The 18,036-nt window shown below is 39.1% G+C and overlaps 1 protein-coding gene and 1 long non-coding RNA gene across 3 annotated transcripts in view; one reads left to right on the forward strand and one right to left on the reverse strand.

Moving 5' to 3' along the window:
• Nucleotides 1–17,286, reverse strand: part of LOC130918909 (uncharacterized) — an 88,824-nt gene extending 71,538 nt beyond the window's left edge. Inside the window, exons 1-2 of the long non-coding RNA XR_009063852.1 lie at nucleotides 16,286–17,286; nucleotides 2,562–2,742 (exon numbers count right to left, since the gene is read on the reverse strand). This is a non-coding gene — a long non-coding RNA (uncharacterized LOC130918909). The remainder of the gene's footprint in view (nucleotides 1–2,561; nucleotides 2,743–16,285) is intronic.
• negr1 (neuronal growth regulator 1) overlaps nucleotides 1–18,036 on the forward strand; it is a 343,600-nt gene that overhangs the window by 77,308 nt on the left and 248,256 nt on the right. For both annotated transcript variants that reach the window (XM_057841144.1, XM_057841143.1), the window contains exon 2: nucleotides 9,946–10,184. In XM_057841144.1, coding sequence (XP_057697127.1) covers nucleotides 9,946–10,184 — 239 coding nt within the window. The remainder of the gene's footprint in view (nucleotides 1–9,945; nucleotides 10,185–18,036) is intronic.

Below are 18,036 nucleotides of genomic sequence, written 5' to 3' on the forward strand. Positions count from 1 at the left end.
ACAGACTTGTGACTTTCCTTACCTCAACATAACCTTGTTACTTGACTCGACTTGCCGACAACAGGAAAGACTTGGGGCTTACTTGAGACTTGGACCAAATGACTTGCCACTACCTTGCATCTCCGGTTAGGAGGATTTTTGCAGTTGTCTGCTTCTAGGTATATGGCGACATGTTTGTGAAGGGACCAGAAGCAGGTAGACATGACATTAGAGCTGAAACGATTGCTCGAATAGTTCAAGTAACTAGATTTTAAAAATTGATCGAGTAAATGGCCGCCATCTTAAAGCAGTAGACCTTTGAGTGCTATTAAATAAGATTAAATTACTGTACCTTGCTAACGTAACGTTACCCTGTTAAGGGCTAGGTTCTTATTAATTATGACTACTGTCAATGCGTGGCTAACGTGTCTTACGTACAGTCTTTATTTAATCTGTAAAAACACAGTGCTGTAGAGTGATGAGGAAATGACCAAATTTAAGTGATGTGTCTTATCTAGCGTAATGACAATTTTAATAAGGTTTTTTTTTTTTCATAAGATCTTAAGTTTTTTTGAGTGAAAGCAGTGAATTTGTTGTTTTATTTTTCTAGTCACTTCTGAGATGCAGTTGTTGGCTGTTTTCAACAATGTACATTTAAAGACATTGAATGTCTAAAAATGGTTCAATATTAGGTGAAAAAAAATTCTTGTTTTCTCATATATATTTATAATTGTTCTTTACCTAAAAAAATGTGTTTTATCCAATTAAACCAATGAATTCTCAGTAGAATACTTGATTACTAAAATATTCAATAGCTATAGCCCTAATTATAATATTGCAATACTGTCAATTAAACAAATTATTTTGGCTTTCTGAGAACCCACTTTTTAAGAAAAATGACAATGTGTAGGTTCTTCATCAATTTCTCATTCTTCACTGAGAGGGCTTTTTTGATAGGATACATTCCATTACTTGTGACAGTTACAACGGCGTGTCTCTGGAGATACTATTTCCACTCACACACATTAGGTTTTTGGTTGTACGTATTGTATTGAAAACATTTCACAGTTCTGAGGTTCTGGCTTCAAATCTGGGCACTGGCCTTCCTGTGGAGTTTGCATATTGTCCCTGTGTCTGCGTGACTAATCCAGTTTAACTACCATCGATGATCGACTGAGCAACAATACAGTATATGTTCGCAAAACACTTCTTTATGCGTTCATTGTGTTTCCAGCAATTCTAACAATTCTTTGTCACATTTGTGGTGGGAATGGGAATACGTAGGTACATAGGTCTGATGTTATGTTTGTGTTGTTGGTTGTGTATGTAGCCTGAAGCACGCTATTGACTTCGAAATGACAGACAGGATTTAAGCTCTCCTCCTCTTAATGTGCCCCCACATAAACACTATGCTGTTGTAATCTTTGTGGCATTAATCTGCCGTGAGAACCTTTTTTCCCACTGACGTTTCCTTGCGCTGCGGCTGCAGATGGACGCAAGCCTGGTCCGTGGACATTAAAATACTTGGAAAGTATTTATGTGAAAGTCCCATGGGTCCTTAGGAGGTGTTTAGAGAAATTGTGAGCACATTATTTAGAACATTTCTGTCCCTCCAAAAAGGGAAAGTGTTTCCACACAAAGCACCACCCGTGGTGGCTTGATAATTTCCTGCTATGCAATGCTGCTTTGTGGTCGACTGGCATGCCCTGACATAAAAGACAGGCCAAAAGAATCGAGTAGTGTTCAGCATCTCTATCATCAAATGTGCTCTAACCACACACAAGGACACACATACACTACTATATGGCTGTATATAGTTTGAAATGATTAAATCCAATGCATTATTTCTTAGTGTTGATGCAATTGATTGATTTAGTGTCTTTTGAAGCAAATTTTGGATCAATAAGATGTTCTGAGAATGCTGTCTAAGAACAAATGAAATAGGTGGAAATGAAAAATACAGTGGTTGCACTTCGGCTCCCGTCCACTAGTTGGCGGCACGCAGCACCCTTGCCTCGCAATCTGCTGGAAAAAAAAACATCTTGCGACAGTTATCCCGGGTGACTTCTTTATACTATAGTCTCACGGGATTTGGCACCACTCGGCAAAAGTTTCAACATGGCAGAGATAGACCTTAAAGCACCATTTTTCTTCTGAAATTTGGGCTCATTTTGGCTTTTACTGCAAAAACGGAGGCATGAAGTATGACAAGAGCCACACAATAAGCTGTGCAATGCAAAAGAAGTACTGCGGAAACACTGCACAATTGTTTTTGCTCTTTTGGCCCTCTGGTGGTTGCTATACCTGGATGCTCAAGCTAATGTTTTGATCTGCCATTTTTTTTCTAATTAACTGGTCGTTATTAACAGGCAGGGTTTCCCCTAGGATTTTTTGAAGCTGTGGTGGTGGTGGGCTGCATCGGAGTCAGACAGTGCGGTGAAATTGTTTCATATCATGACAAATAAGATTTTTTAAAAAACATTTTTTCCAGGGAGAACCATAACAAATATCTATTTGCAAAGTTTGCAACCAGCCTGCACTTGAGTTTCCTGGATTTAAAAAAAATGAGGGCTGTAACTTACATTGTTCAGTTCTGACCAAATGTCTTCCTTTGTTCATTGCAGAGAAATCTCTCTCACAGTTCACTGTTGAGATGGGCACTGTCAACGCAATGGCCGACGGTTGGCTCAAGCAGGGATACAGCCCTCCCTATTCATCAGTCTATGATGCCATCCTTGAGATCATGCTGACCTGGTCCATATTCTAAAACACATTCAATGGATTACCCATTTGGTGATTAGGACTAGACTGTTTCAATCTCATAACTTCACAGTTTACATAAGTCGATTCAATTTAAAAATTAAAACTAAAGTGTCTTTGTGGGAGTGACTTTTCTAATAATTTTAAATTTACTCCCCAGTGCAAACTGTTATTTAAAAAAAAAATGATTTCAATGAAATGAAAATACTTATTTCAATGCAAATTCGCCATCTGTTTGTAATTTTTTAGATAAGGAATATGACAAGTTATAAACAATGAACCTTTGGTAACACCGTAACTTAAGTTAAAACAAAACAATCTTGATTCATAAAATCATAGGTGCACAATTCTTAATACTCGCATTGATTTGAGTGTTACAGCCAGGGCTTGAACTTTGCCATTTCTGTCCATGTTGGGTCCCAGCCAGATTCAGTGTTTGCTTTTTTTCTTTCGTTCTCCTTCCCTGGATTTAATGCACCTTCCTGATCTGCGTCTACAACTGTGAACTTGCCTCATTCAATTTTTGAAAACATTATCTCAACATTGAAGTCCAATGCTTGCCATAACCATTTGGTTACTTATACTCCTTGGAATGTGAGGGCTAAATAACTTCGGAACTGAAGGACGAATATTGAAATAGCCTCATAGGCTAATTAACACCACCAGGTAATTTTACGCCGTCCGATCGAAATGCTGAGCTGGCAAGGATAACATCCAACATGGTCGCCACAGCAAAACGACACTCAAGTTGCATTTCTTTCCTTTGCTTGCTTTCTTGTAGCTGAAAATAAGCTGTAATGCGTAATGCACGGGGGATATGGTGATATGAAAACGCTGGTAGAAATTTTGTTACACTCCCTCGGAATGTATGCCTTTAGCTCGCAAGCAGAGTAGCACGACGTGCTATCACAGAAACAAATGCATGAAAATAATGCTGTTGGAAATAATATTTAATTGCATACACAAGATCAGTGGCTTACTGGTAGGGTTTGATTCTCCACCCTGATGAACTCATCTTAGTACTGTATCCTTGAGCAAGATACTGAACCCCACGTTGCTCCTGGTGCTGCGTCACCAATAGGTAGAAGAGGATATAGTGTGAAGCGCTTTAAGGGCCATAAAGGTGGTAAGGCGCAATACTAGTGTAACCCCATTTAAAATGTTTGTATTAATCCAATTTAAAATTAAAAACTTGTTTTGTGTATTGAATTGTTATTGTGATTTTTTTGTATCATTACAGCCTGAGTCATCATATGAAAATAAGGATACACGTAAAGGAATTTTAACGGTGGAGTACAAGAGTAGTGTACATTTCAATAATGCCATGTACAGTTTGTCCCCCCGATATGTAAAACATGTTTTTCTTTCTTTCAGCCTTGGCTGATGGCCTATAATCTTGAGTTAGGCTGCGATTGCCAAGCCTTGCCATCATCCGAAGTTGTACAGTAATTGTTGCATCTGTTTAAAGATTTATTATATCCTCAATTCATAATGTATTCTACCTTAGCTGCTGTTACTGTTATAAATAAAGGTCTCTTCATTTTCTGATCATATTTTTCACTGTGTCAATCAGACAATTTGAATGCTTGCAACTCAGCTTCTGCTTCAGAACCTTTTAAAAGCCTAGTAGAATAAGTATCAATTAGGTAGGGTTAATATGGGGTAGCTCCAAAAAAGATTCTGATTGATGATGTTGGCTTTAATAGAACAGTAACTTGATGAAGCAAAAGTGCTACCAGTTGTACACTGCTTTATTGATATTCACATCTGTTTGTCATGCTGAATGTTTATTTCAATGACTGTGGGCAAAATTGCTTCAGCCATGATATTCTTTTTTAACCTGTCCTGTTCAGCTGCTTGACACGGAGAATGGAAATCTGAGCGTCCGATTGGTCTGAGCAGTTTTAATATCACATGGGAGTATGATATACTCCCATTGTGATCATTCAACGTGCCTCATTTATAAGAAAGCAGCAAACATGAAGGGGTTATGGGGGGAGAAGAAAAGAGAGAAGGAGAAAAAGACAGGAAGCACAAACAACAACAACAAGAAATACATTGAACGCCTAAACTAACAATCAATATGTTGGTGCTATCGTTAGCTAGTTGTATTTCCGGTTGACACCATTTGGGTAGGGGGGCTAATGACCAAGTAGAAAGAGGAGGGGGGGAGAGTCAGAAAGATAAGTGATTGGGAGGGGTGGAGTGTACACAAATCAGCCATGTGGAGTGTAGAACCCAGTATTTGTGTGACTTCCTTGTGAGTGTATGCTGGCATCCTACTCTATGTTTGCCTGGCTCTGCCAGACTATTCTCCCTGTATTTTTCAAACACTGAGAGTATAGTCTGGGACCCAGCCCATTAACGGCCTCTCGAGCAGGTACAAAATCAATCGACAAATCAGATTCATTTATTTGCGTGACGTGTTCTTAACGAGCAACGTCACTCTTGCGCGTCGAAAGTCATCTCCACAACAACACAGATGGTGAACGGCAGAGCCGAGAATATGTTCCAATCCACGGTAAAATCAGTTTTAAATTACCAAAAACACACCGACACGAGTCATTGACAACAGTCTGTCTCGCGCTAGCCATGTTGAATAAACTCCGCTCTCTTCGTATGTTTACTTCCGCGCGCAAGTCCTTCGTCCTTCCCTCGTCATTTTACTAATGTCACGTCTGCCCGTCGCTGATTGGTCCACTCCGCTGTCTGTTTGCTGTGGCTTGCTCCGCCCTGGAAATTGTATCCGCGTGAATGGTGGCCAGACTCAATAGCTGGAACAGCGGTGAGTCTGGTGTACCAGGCAAACTCTATGCGGCCTGATCGCTAATCATGACACAGAGTTTTTCTACTTGAGTGTGTCTAATTGCACCTAGTCATGCGTTAATCCCATCAGACATGTGATAGTCCTGCGGACGAATGAAAATGCCGCACGGGAGCCGCCCCAGGGCCACGGTCCTTCCTCAGCCAATCGGGGGGGCAAGCCAGCGCAGCCCATCCCTCCTCCCGCAGCCAAGCAAGGGGGCAGCGGTCATCCCCCTGCATCCAGGGTGGTCCCCCAGACCATCCACGCCCCCCATCAACAGGCCTTCAGGGATGGGATGAGGGGACGCGCCACGACCCACCACTGGTTACTAAAACAATCTAATAGACATAAATTGTTTATTCACATGGGGCATTCTAAAAGCAACATTCAGTATCATGTTAAAATATAAACAAGGGCCATGCGCGACCATAGATATCTATGTGTGTGCGCCACTGAGTCTACTGCCTCCACCCCTAAAATTTTAAGTTAGGGACCACTGTGCTCCTAGTAAAAAATATTAGTCTGGAGACCTGACATCATGAATTCAATACATTTATTTTAGACCTGTGATTGATGGCAGCCAGTTTAGGGTGCACCCCACCTGCTGCCCATAGTCAGGTAGCGACGCTCTTAATGATATGTGGTACGGCTGAATAAATTCATTGTAGACGTTGTCTTAATTAAAACCACTAATCATTAAAATTATGGCCTGGTCCGAAGCCACATTTCAAGATTCATTGGCAAAAGCAGCCTATTTTGACATCAATTTCTTAGGAGTTGCATGAATACAAGTATCTGTATAACACTTTGGTAAGGGATTACAACGACAGAGATAACAATAATAATTTCTGGGGGGATTGTGGTGCAAAGACGCTTAATAGTGATAAGCAGACGGTGAATGAACATCAAGGTCAAGTCAATCAAGATGAAACAAAATGTGTATAGATCATTCTGTCAGGGTGAAATGTGCTCCAGTCATCCAGGCTTTTGTCGTCAGAATTTATGCCAAATTTATACTTGAAAAGTGGGATACATCAAATATAGTAGTTTTGATGTAACCTGGAAAAATTACTCAACTATCAAGAGTTCTTATATTACTATAATATTTTAATTTATGTAGTTAGCAAAAGAGTGAAATAATAATATAGCTTCTTCAAAGTAGTCACTCATTGCTCTGATTTAATTTTTGCACACGCTTGACATTCTCTTGATTAGCTTCAAGAGGTAGTCACCTGAAATGGCTTTCACCTCAAAGCTGTAACTTATCAAGATTAATTAGTGGAAAATCTTGCTTTGTCAGTGGGGTTGGGACCATCATTTGTGTTGCATTGAATGAGGTGTGTCCAAGCTTTTGGCAGTGCACATCAAAATTGAGTACACCCCACCTGATATTTCTGGAAACAACATTTTGAAAAACAAACTACACTGCAGAATAATCCTGCATTTTTTTACAGCAAGATTATTGCATCTGCACTTTCAAAAATAAAATGTCGGTTTGTCGAGGGGAGCCAGCTTAGGTTGTTCGGGCATCTGGTGAGGATGCCAAGTAAATGCCTCCCTTGGTAGGTTTTTCAGGTGTTTCGGGGCCAACCCTGGACACGCTGTAGGGCGGGGTTTACCAAATTCGAACTGTGAGGCAACCTATCCTGTTGTGTTTTCAATGTCTCTCTGCCCTAACACATCTGAATCAAATGGTTATGTCATCAGCAAGCTCTCCAGAAGTCTGATATAGACCCTGATTATTTGATTCAGGTGTGTTGGAGGAGGGAGACATGGAAAACACAGCAAGATAGGTGGCCTCGAGGTCTGGATTTGGTGAAACCTGCTGTTGGGGTTATCACTCGACTGGCCTGGGAATGCTTGGGGATTCTCTCAGAAGAGCTGGTGGAAGTGGCTGGGGAGAGGGCTATCTTGGCCGCGACTCTGATACAGATAAGCGGGACACCAAGACAAAAAAAAAAATAAAAAAAATAAAAACAAAATAAATTAAAAATGTTTTAACATATGTAAAGATCATGGGGCACAAATGAATGGACCACCATGAAAGCATTTAGGCAAAAGCAGACAACCTTCTTCTAACAAGATGACAAGGTGAATGTTTCCTGCCACACATTGCAGAGGAGATGCATGCATGGGTGTCGTCCACGTCGGAAGCCTCTCCTCAAGTCATTAAACACATAAGACAAATTAGAATCTGCAAGAGCTTATGGTGACAACGAAAAACACTACCGAGACTCAGTCTTTGTCACATTGCTCCAGAGAATAATCATTTTTCAACAAATGGCTTCAACACTGTCTGGTGTGGCAAAGGTGAGGAGTACACAGAAAAGTGCATGGTGCCTACAGTAAAACCTTAACTGTGGCGGTGTCCTTATATGGAGCTGCATGAGTGCCATGGGTATTGGCGAGGTTAATTTAATCGATGGAATCATGAATTGTGAGATGTACTATTGAATTTTAAAAGAAATGATGCCCTTGGTTCTTGTTTAGTTTTCCACTGAGATCAAGGATTGGATTAACAATTGGAACTTAATTGTTATCAGAATTGCCTTTCAGTTATTGATGCTCATTTTCCCGTCAAGAACTGCAAACTGTAAAGTGCTCCTAACTGATCTAGTTACAGCTGTGAACGTTGGGAGGAAACGTAGGAATTTCAGTCGACAGATATTACTACATCTGTCATTGGGATGGTATGTCTGACTATGAAACTCATGCCGCAGGAGGAGCATGGGAAGGCGAACGCAAGACCTGCAAAAGCGTTGGATGGTGACTGCGGGACATTTATATTTCTTGCCAGTAAAGTGTCCTATTCCTGTGCTATCTCCCCACGTCTGACATCGGGTGTCAGAGTCGAATTTAAAGTAAAAACGGCAATTGTCCATAAAATGCAGAAGAAAATACAGCCCATTTTGTGATAGCCAATAGCAGCCATATATCTAACTTGGAGTGAAACTGCACCACATTTTCAAATCAACATTTTGTTACGCAGGAGTGTGAATGTGAACTGTGCATTGGAATATTGCAGAGATGTCAACAAGTACAGTATAGAGTAACAGACCGTTTTTAAGCCTCATTGCTCAACTAGACATGCTGTGGAATATGTAAAATAGCAGCGATATGAGAGCGGGTCAACAATCTTCATTTTCTGGGTAACCATTCATGTTCTCAACTGTTAATCATCAAGATTAAAAAGACTGGACATCATTTATTTTAAACCCAGCTTGTCTTGGCTTTTTGTGAAATCATCTGTTTTCATGCTTTTATGCATGGTGGACTGTAAGTTACAGTGGTACCTCTACATACGAATTTAATTCGTTCCAGGACCTTGTTTGTAAGTCGAAATGGTCGTATGTCGAGCGGGATTTTCCCATAAGAATACATTGTAGTTGCATTAATTCGTTCCACAGCCTGAAAACCTACACTAAATTCTTAATAAATACCAATGTTACTTTTGCAAATATCAATTACAAAGAGCAAAACAAAAAAATTATTAATACAAATTGGAATAATAATATAAAAATAGTAATAATGATAATGCGTGTAATAATGTAACAAACCGGGCTCTAATGTGGCGGGCACTTTTTGCTGTACCTGAACGTGCCGCGTGGCTGAGTTAATGGAGTGAGCCTTTTTACTTTCGGTTTGTTTATTTGCTGCGGGGGAAACTAGGCGTGTTGTGTTGCACAAGTTGATGAAATAAATGATTACAAACCTGACGAAGCTGGCGATTTCTTTGGCGTTGTTACCACAATAATAATTGCCACCTTAACTTAAAAAGACCGTCTACGGCTGTGTTGTTGAGCCATATCACGGATGCGTCCTCCATGCTCATATTTTTCTATCATATTCCTCATATCCATTTTCATGTGAATGGTAAGCATAATTTTTTTCCTTTTTTTTTCACCACCTGCACTAACAAGGTTGAAACCCATGTTGATTTCTCTCACAAGAAAATATGCCATGCGTCCGTCTTGCGGGCAAACAAAGAGACTGCGGTGCTGTCATAGATTGTCGTATTTAGAGCATTTTGTTGGATGTAGAAACAAATGGGAGGTCAAATTTTACGTCGGATGTCGAAAAGGTCGTGTGTTGAATTGATCCTATGTCGAGGTACCACTGTATGTGCATTTGTACACAGGACCCGCGTTTGAATTTAGCTTTGGATGCTGAGTGTCTCCTTCATTGAACTGAAGTCTAATGTTACTCCAAACACAATGGCTATTGAACCTCCAGTTCTTCATTTGACATTTGTGGCATACTTTTATAATTTATTGTCCCATTGGGATTCCTTAGTCTTATCTTGATTGTTAAAATCTACATACATGAGTGTGTGTTTTATTCTTAAATACTTCTAAGCAACATGTACACCTATCTGACTAAATTATCCTTTTAACCTCCAGGTGCTACCTGCTGGATGGGATCTCAAAAGGAGCCTGGCTGAACCGTTCAAGCATAATTTTTGCAGGGAATGATCAGTGGTCTGCAGACCCACGTGTGTCCATTGTGTCCAGTGTTGGTGACAAGCATGAATACAGCCTTCAGATACAGAAAGTGGATGTAACAGATGATGGTCAGTACACATGCTCAATTCAAAGTGAGCGTAACCTTCGACCTAAACTTCTCAACCTCATTGTTAAAGGTATGTACACCTTGTTTTAATTATCTGTTACAGTTTATCTATCTGTTAAGGTTGTTGTTTTTGACCAGAGCTCTCCTAAATTTTCATATGGTTATTTTCCAGTGATAACTTGAACCAGTGGCAAAGACAGCATGGAATATAATTCATTCTTACAGTAAAACAACATAAAACAACATTTTTATGTAACAGCTTTTAGTCAGTTAGTTAGTCTGACTAAAGATTAATTCCTCTCCATTGGGCTATCAAAATCATCATGGAGTTTTTATATATTCAGATTGAGCTTCTTTTAAAGTCACTAATTTAAGTCACTCATAATTAAAGAAGCACAACTCTTGTGTATCTGCCACCATGTGTTATGCTACTTCTTTTGATCGAAGAGAAACACAATACTTTGAACATTTATTCTATAGAATAACAACCTGAAACCAACACTGGGTGGGAGATATATTTTTATTCTGATGGCTGTGTAGCACATTCTGAAGGCTCGGTTAACTGAGATAGCATTATTGTGTCTGATTGGTTTTATCACAGCAGGTAAAGATGTGATTCTTCTGATATTGAGATGAATAGGGTGGTAGCATTCTGTATGTGATGTTGAATTGAAGGTACAGTCTTTCATAGACAGTTCTTGCCGAGTTTAATTTTGTTTTGATTGGGCTGGGCAAGCTGTTAAAAACAAAGGATCATATTTTTTTTCTCATACCATTCAACTCAATCTATTCACACACACATTCATATTTACTAAGTATACATTATTTCATAATAGGGTCATGTGTGTCAGGTCTCCTAAAGGAGCTACTCAAAGCTTATAATCAGGAGCCTGCGTACATTAAGACAATCATGAGAAGGATTACAAGAAGAGCAGAAATAGTGGGTTGTAACATATTATAGAATCCTTATTCAGTGACATAGTAGCAAACAATAGCATAAAACACACACACACCCACATAGGGATGGGAATCGAAATCCGATTCCAATTCCGAACCGGTTCCTAGTGTAGCGAGGCCTCGACATCACAATGAAAAAGCCTTCATGATCCCTTTAATGGTTCCTAAAGACGTGTATTGCGTCATCACGTGACGTCACATGTCTTGTTGTCCAGACGCATCAAACTAGCATGGCGCCAAGAACCATTCGCTCCAAAGTTTGGCTACACTTCACCAGGAAAGAGGGTGAAAATGAAAGGTTACGATGGGTTAGCACGAGCATTGCAGCCGTAAACATAACAATGACAGCACGTATGTTCAAACGCTCGAAAGTGTGTCTTCACTTCACGAGGGAAAATTACAACAAAGCAACTTACAGTCATTGCAAGGTGGAGATAACTGCATCGGGAGGGAATATGACTGTACTGTCCTCACCGAGACGCTAAGACTCAGTCCTGGCTATACAGCTAGCTAAACTCCCTAATGATGATGCAGAAGACGTTGGTATAATTTGCTGACTTTATTCTACCATCACCTGAAGAGTGAAACTAAAAATAGAAATGAAACAAATCAATTTCGTCCCCAATAACAAACAGGTTCGCATCAACATAAATCAGTGATGATTAGCTGCTAATACAGTGATAACACAAACGGTTAGCATGCGTTCGCTAGCTTTAGCACATCGTTCAAACCACTACACAACTAGATTTAAGTGTCTGATCGCGAGTGGAAACACACAACAACAACAACACAAAAGATGATACATACAGGCTTTGCCTCTGTAGATATTTTACCAAAATTAACAAAGAACATAGGCTCGTAGCTAGGGCTGGGCGATATGGCCTTAAGTACGTATCACGATAAATAGAGCAGATTTACCTCGATAACGATAAATGACGATAAATTCACCCAAGCGGACTGTTATATAATTTGAAAATTTGAATCAATGCATGGAATACAAATTAACCGTTTCTCATTAAATTTATTTAACCAGCTTCCAATTTAAAAATTGCAAATGCAGTCTAAACATTAAGTATTTAAAAAAATCTTGTAAACAATAAGAATTCTAGTGTGAACATTTATAACAGCTTGTATGACTTGAAAAATGTACAACATTATAAAAATCAACATGACGACTGTGCAAACATGTTATTCTAACCCAAATGACTTGCAGCTTTAACAGTACACTTCAGACAACTTATTGGTAATGGCTGCTGTGAAATAATTATTCAAAACAAGTGTTTACGTCAAGGTTTCAGTTTATTTATTTTTTTTTCTGAAACATTTTTTAATACATGCACCCCCCTACACAGACACAACCAGATTAAAGCTGTATTGCTCTGATGCCAATGAAACATTTAAGGTTTTATTATGGCTGAATAAAGCAAACACATACAGAAAAATAGCTGTGGCCATTAAACTGTCGTATTATATATAGGCTTCACTATTGGATTGTACTTTATGCTGAGTGCTTTACCATCATCAAACCTTTCAGAGAAATCACACAGAGATGCCAAATAACGCGACATGATGATTGCCCGTTCCCAGTCAACTCATTAATTTCAGCCGTTTCGACAAGGTTAGAGCCGCTATCCGACTCTTTCACGTTCATTTGTAGCCACTGTTAGCCGCTAGCATTAGCCTGTGGCTTGGCTACCAGAACAAAGCACTGAAAGCATCCTCTGCTGATATCGTGAGAACCAGGGAGGACAGCGGGTAAAAGTCCGTCTGGAACCCGCTAACAGTTTACTTAATGTCGGATGAAAGTTTGGCGAAGCTAACTCCATCCCGTTTACTTGTGGCGTTAGCTGCTAGCGTTAGCCCACCGGGCTTCTGTTTGTTTGGCTTCCTGAAAACCACGTGACTCCATACGTAAGCACACTGTCTGCTTTCTTAAAGGGGAATGAACATAGCCGAACAACACAGCGTCAAAGCGGGATGAAAAGACTATATTTTCTTGTTTTATTAAATTACCGAATTTACTGACATGGTCAAAATTACGTCGGTCATCGTGAAGAATTTCGGTGACGGTAAATTTTCGGTTTACCGCCCTGCTCTACTCGTATCACTGTTTCTCTCTCTCACTAACTCGCTCACTCACTTGGATGCTTTGTAGCTACACTTCTTCTCGTGTAAGTACACTCTACTTCACGTGTGCACGTTCTTCTTCGCAAGGGCGCCCCCACTTGAGCGTGAAATCACACTAAAAAGTAAAAGGCATGTATTTCAATATAATGGTAAATAATACACTTTACCACATATTGCCAAAGGCAGAACAACGACCTATATGCCAATATATACCATTTTTTAAAATGTCTTTGAGAAAAATGTTTCATTAAAACGTTACACGTTCTTGTGTATTTGCCACTTATTTCCACAGTTAACATTGAGACCTTGGGCCTCTTTTGACCTCGTTGTGAGTTTGTAAGGTTGTGACTTCTGATTAAACAAACTCGATGCCAATCAAAACGTTCGTTCTTCTTTTTCCCCAAATTAGAATCGATAAGAGAATCGATAAAGAATCGAATCGTTAAGTAATATCGTTAAGGGAATCGGAATCGTAAAAATCGTATCAATTCCCATCCCTAGGTGACCCACACACAAACAGACACAGACACAAAAAGAAATACTTCCCTAGAAGAGGAGAATTTATATTCTAGTTATGTTTGATTTTTTTACTGATCAGAAGGCTTTTTAGCATCATTTTAAAAGAGGAGATTGATTCCAACACTTTGAGTTTATCTTCGAGCTCATTCCAAATCTGAGGGCCTTTAGTTGCAACGCTCAGGCTGTTACTAACAAGTCTTTTTTTCCACTGATGAAGTCTTTGTTCCTGGTGTTATGAGTATGAAGATGAGACTAGACTGGAAAGAGCTCATACAGTCTGCTATTCATATGATGTATGATTTGGAACATTATGCATGCGTTATGAAATATGTTCAAGTCAGTGAGCCGGAGAAGGCGTAAACAATAAAATAGTGAGTGGGTGTGGGCATCAAAACTGGACCAAGACATGCCCTGTACCATCTTCTTTTGTAGGGTATCTCATTTCTTTAGGTGACTGGGGAAGGTGTTACACCCTGTGACGTTACAGTAGTTAATATGGGGCTCATTCGATCTCAATTCATTTTACCTGTTTTTTTTTTTTTTTTTTTTCATTTTACCTGTTTGCTACGTTGTTACATGTTTTCAGATGTAATGTTTTGTAAACAATTGAGGAGCGTATTTCTTCAGTTGTGGAAAATCCCAAATGGATTCTCTTCCAAAAGTGCCTCTAATCAATTTTGTTTTGAGACAAAAAGCCCAAAGTGGAGCACTGTGACTGGCTGGCACTTAAGCCATGGGGCTGCTCTTACGACCCTTTTGGGGCATTTACATCTGCTTGGCATTGGTGAACATTCATCACAGACACACAATCGAACATGAAGATTCCTTCTGCAGGTTGTCCACAGTTTCAGTTCGATTTTTACCTCTGTCTTAGTCAGTTTTCATTTTTTTGTTTGTTTTACATTGACTCGAACTTGTAATGTCTGAATGGTTTAGAGCTCATTGCTACAGCCTGCTGCACTGTTTTACACCACAACAACCATGGCGACTTCAGTGGAAATATATATATATATATATATATATATATTTTTATTATTATGTTAAACTGCAAATTATATTCAAAGGTTGTATTTACAGTAATTTATGAGTAACTAACATTAAAATAACACATAGAACCAACATATCCTTTCACTCAGAGTGCCCTTAAATTGATACAATTTGTAATCATAGTAAAAGAAACAAGTGCACATTTTATTTACACATGAAGTACTGTATTTTTTGGATTATAAATCACCATTTTTTTGTGCGACTTATTCTGCGCAGTGACTTACAGTATATGTGAAATTATGATAGGGACGTGTTGGTTCTATATTGTGGCACTAATAAAACAGTGAAGGACCATTTGCACTTTAATACTGTAAGGTGAAGAACAGAGTTACATTCACGTCGACAATAATAAATAATGGCTGATGATTAAGTCAAATGTCATGCATCATAACAAGACAGAAATTAGCAGGTAGGTAAAAAAAAAACAAACAAAAAAAAACTAAATTGTAGAGATCGCCCGATATGAGTTTGTCAGGACTGATACCGATCATTAGTTAGAGGAGCCGATAACACATTTTTGGAGCCGGAATTGATTTGTAGTAAAACTTGGCGTGAAAAAAATGAAGAACGCAAACACGGAACTTCATTGAAATTACTGTGCGATAATTATTGTTCTGATAATTATTGGTCCGATAATAGGAATTATGACATCATCCCGATAAATTCAATAACACCGATAATATGTACTGTGCTGGCTTTACAGTTTACACACTAGTATGGGAAATCAGTTGACCATTTGCGGGGCATTGATGCCACCTGCTGGACAGAATAATTTGCTGCATCTATTTTTTGTTACAGTAGTTTGGTTCATTCACTTACACATTGCGGTGTCTAGCGGTAGCATTTACAATCGTGAATGCTTTCTGTTACGTTTCCGCCTCGGAAATATATGTCTGTAAGTATTTTATGTTTACTATAACATATGGATGTGCAATATATCTTTAGTTCTGTGGTGGAGGGTCATATGTACAGAACTTCATAAGTTGTTGTGTTATACGTAGAAGCCAGCCAATACTTTAGTAGCTCAAGCTAGTGTGCTCTGCTATACATATAATAGTTGTGTATATAATTGTATTGTGCAGTTTGTTGTATATTGAGTATTGAATATGTGTATTTTTCTGTTGTACTTTCACAATATTAACACGAGTGTCTTCCCATAAAAGCAAGAAAAGACCAACCCTTGCGGTTTATGGAAGTGCATTTATTCTTAGCTGGCTGTCGGGCAGTGCAGAAATGAAATGCACTGTTTTGTTCATGTCATTATGAAAAATCTGGTGAGATCAAAGGCAAATCTATGTTGAATCCACCACTAGTTTTTCTTTATTTTTTTTTAAACCTCCAGGTGTTCAAACTCAGGTTATACATTTAAAAAAATTATATATTTATTATCGGTTATCGATATCGGTATCGGCTTTGAGGAGCAGGAAGTTATCGATATCGGTTTCAAAAAATGGATATCATGCACCCCTAACTGAAATGCATAAAGCATGTTTATTGAATGACACAAATAGAAAATAATACCTCCAGAAGTGCCTGAATTGGGAGTTTTCTTGTCCGGAGCTTCTCTCACAAGAAAACCTCTACTCTCACTCTCCAGTGTGTGTGAGGACAGCTCCTTCTTCGGAGGCTCTGTCTCTGCTGCTTGGGGTTGTAGTGTGGTTCAGTGGTAGAGTAGTTGTTCTGCAACTCAGAGGTTATGGGTTCAATTCTCGGCCCTGATGACCTCGTCTAAGTATCCTTGAGCAAGATACTAAACCCCACGTTGCTCCTGGTGCTATCAGTAGGTAGATAAGGATACAGTGTGAAGTGCCTTGAAGGCCTTAAAAAGGTAGAAAGGTGCAATACAAGTGTACCTACATTTACCATTGTCATTTAACCAATCAGAGGATGGGGTGAATACTAGTGCAGGAGAGAGGCGCATCCCACTATGCATGCTGGGAGCCGTGAAGCATGAGACTGTTGTTTTTAGTATGTTCCGCCCGCAAATGTTAATGGGTTATTTATTAGGCCACCGTAAATGAGAGACGTCTTGGTCACCTCCCTCCTTGTATTCTGCGTTCAGTATAGTGAGCTGATTCTTGAAGTGGCGCGGTGCATGAGGCTCAGGAGCAGCCAATGAAAGTAAATTCTGTCTCCATACTTCCCCGATGTGGCATAATTTTAAGTTTATTTATTTATTTATTTTTTGCCACCATTTTACAAACATCATTGTGTGTGACCTTAAACTTATTTACTGAGGGTAACGTGAACAACGTAGAACTTTAATATTTGTTCCCTCTTAAATCTATTAGGGGTGTGCCATATTAGGCACCCCACAATTCGATTAGATTACAATTCAGGGTGCTACAATTCAATTTTTGAACGATGATCACGGTATTGACCATGATCACAGTTATCACGATTATCACGATTACCGATGCATCGTAAATTACTAATGAACAAAGTAGCCAAACAAATTATTGTCTATTATTTATTTAAAATATCCTAATGATTCAACAGGAACTATGGAAACATGCCCATACAACAAAAAGTTGCCCTTAAGCTGCTTTTTTATTTATTTATTTTTACAAGAAAGTGCAAAAACATTAACCATTTTAAAACGAGTACTTATTTCTCTCAACAATACAATACAATTTACACAGGTGGAATGAATTCCATATTTTCTGGAAACAAAGTGTCTTTAGAAATAAGACTTCTTTTAACCAATATACTTTTTATTCACAAAATTTTCTGTACTATTTCGCATGTTTGTAGTGTTACCGCTGTACTTAATCATGTTCTGCATATGAAATACACGTTAGCGAATTAGCTAATTAGCTTAGCGCTCGGCACTAACTATTAACAACTCAAAAACAACAACAATAAAGGCTAAACAGTACAAGAGGGTTCGTGTACTCACCTCTTATAGACGCACACGTGTCTTAGCAACACACTCAGGACATTTTTCAATTGACATGACTTGAAACTACTGCTGCACAACTTAATGACAAGGAGCAACGGACTATCTCTCTCCCCTCTCACTGTAAAAAAAGAAGTTGCGCACAGAAGCACGACCGCCTGTCTCATACCTGCCTGTCACATACACAAATTTATTTTCCAGTCTTTTGAAAAGGAGTGTTCTTACAATGTTCAATAATACACTGGTTTAGGAATGTTTCAATGCGCACTCACCATGTGTCGATGTCAGCAGGCATCAAGACAAAACGACGTGGCCGATGGTAATCCAAAGTCTCAAATTGTCAATGAGTCTGGTCAAGCTAATCGTGGTCATT

This window comes from Corythoichthys intestinalis, chromosome 7 (genome assembly GCF_030265065.1).
Source record: "Corythoichthys intestinalis isolate RoL2023-P3 chromosome 7, ASM3026506v1, whole genome shotgun sequence".
NCBI classification, from domain to species: domain Eukaryota; kingdom Metazoa; phylum Chordata; class Actinopteri; order Syngnathiformes; family Syngnathidae; genus Corythoichthys; species Corythoichthys intestinalis.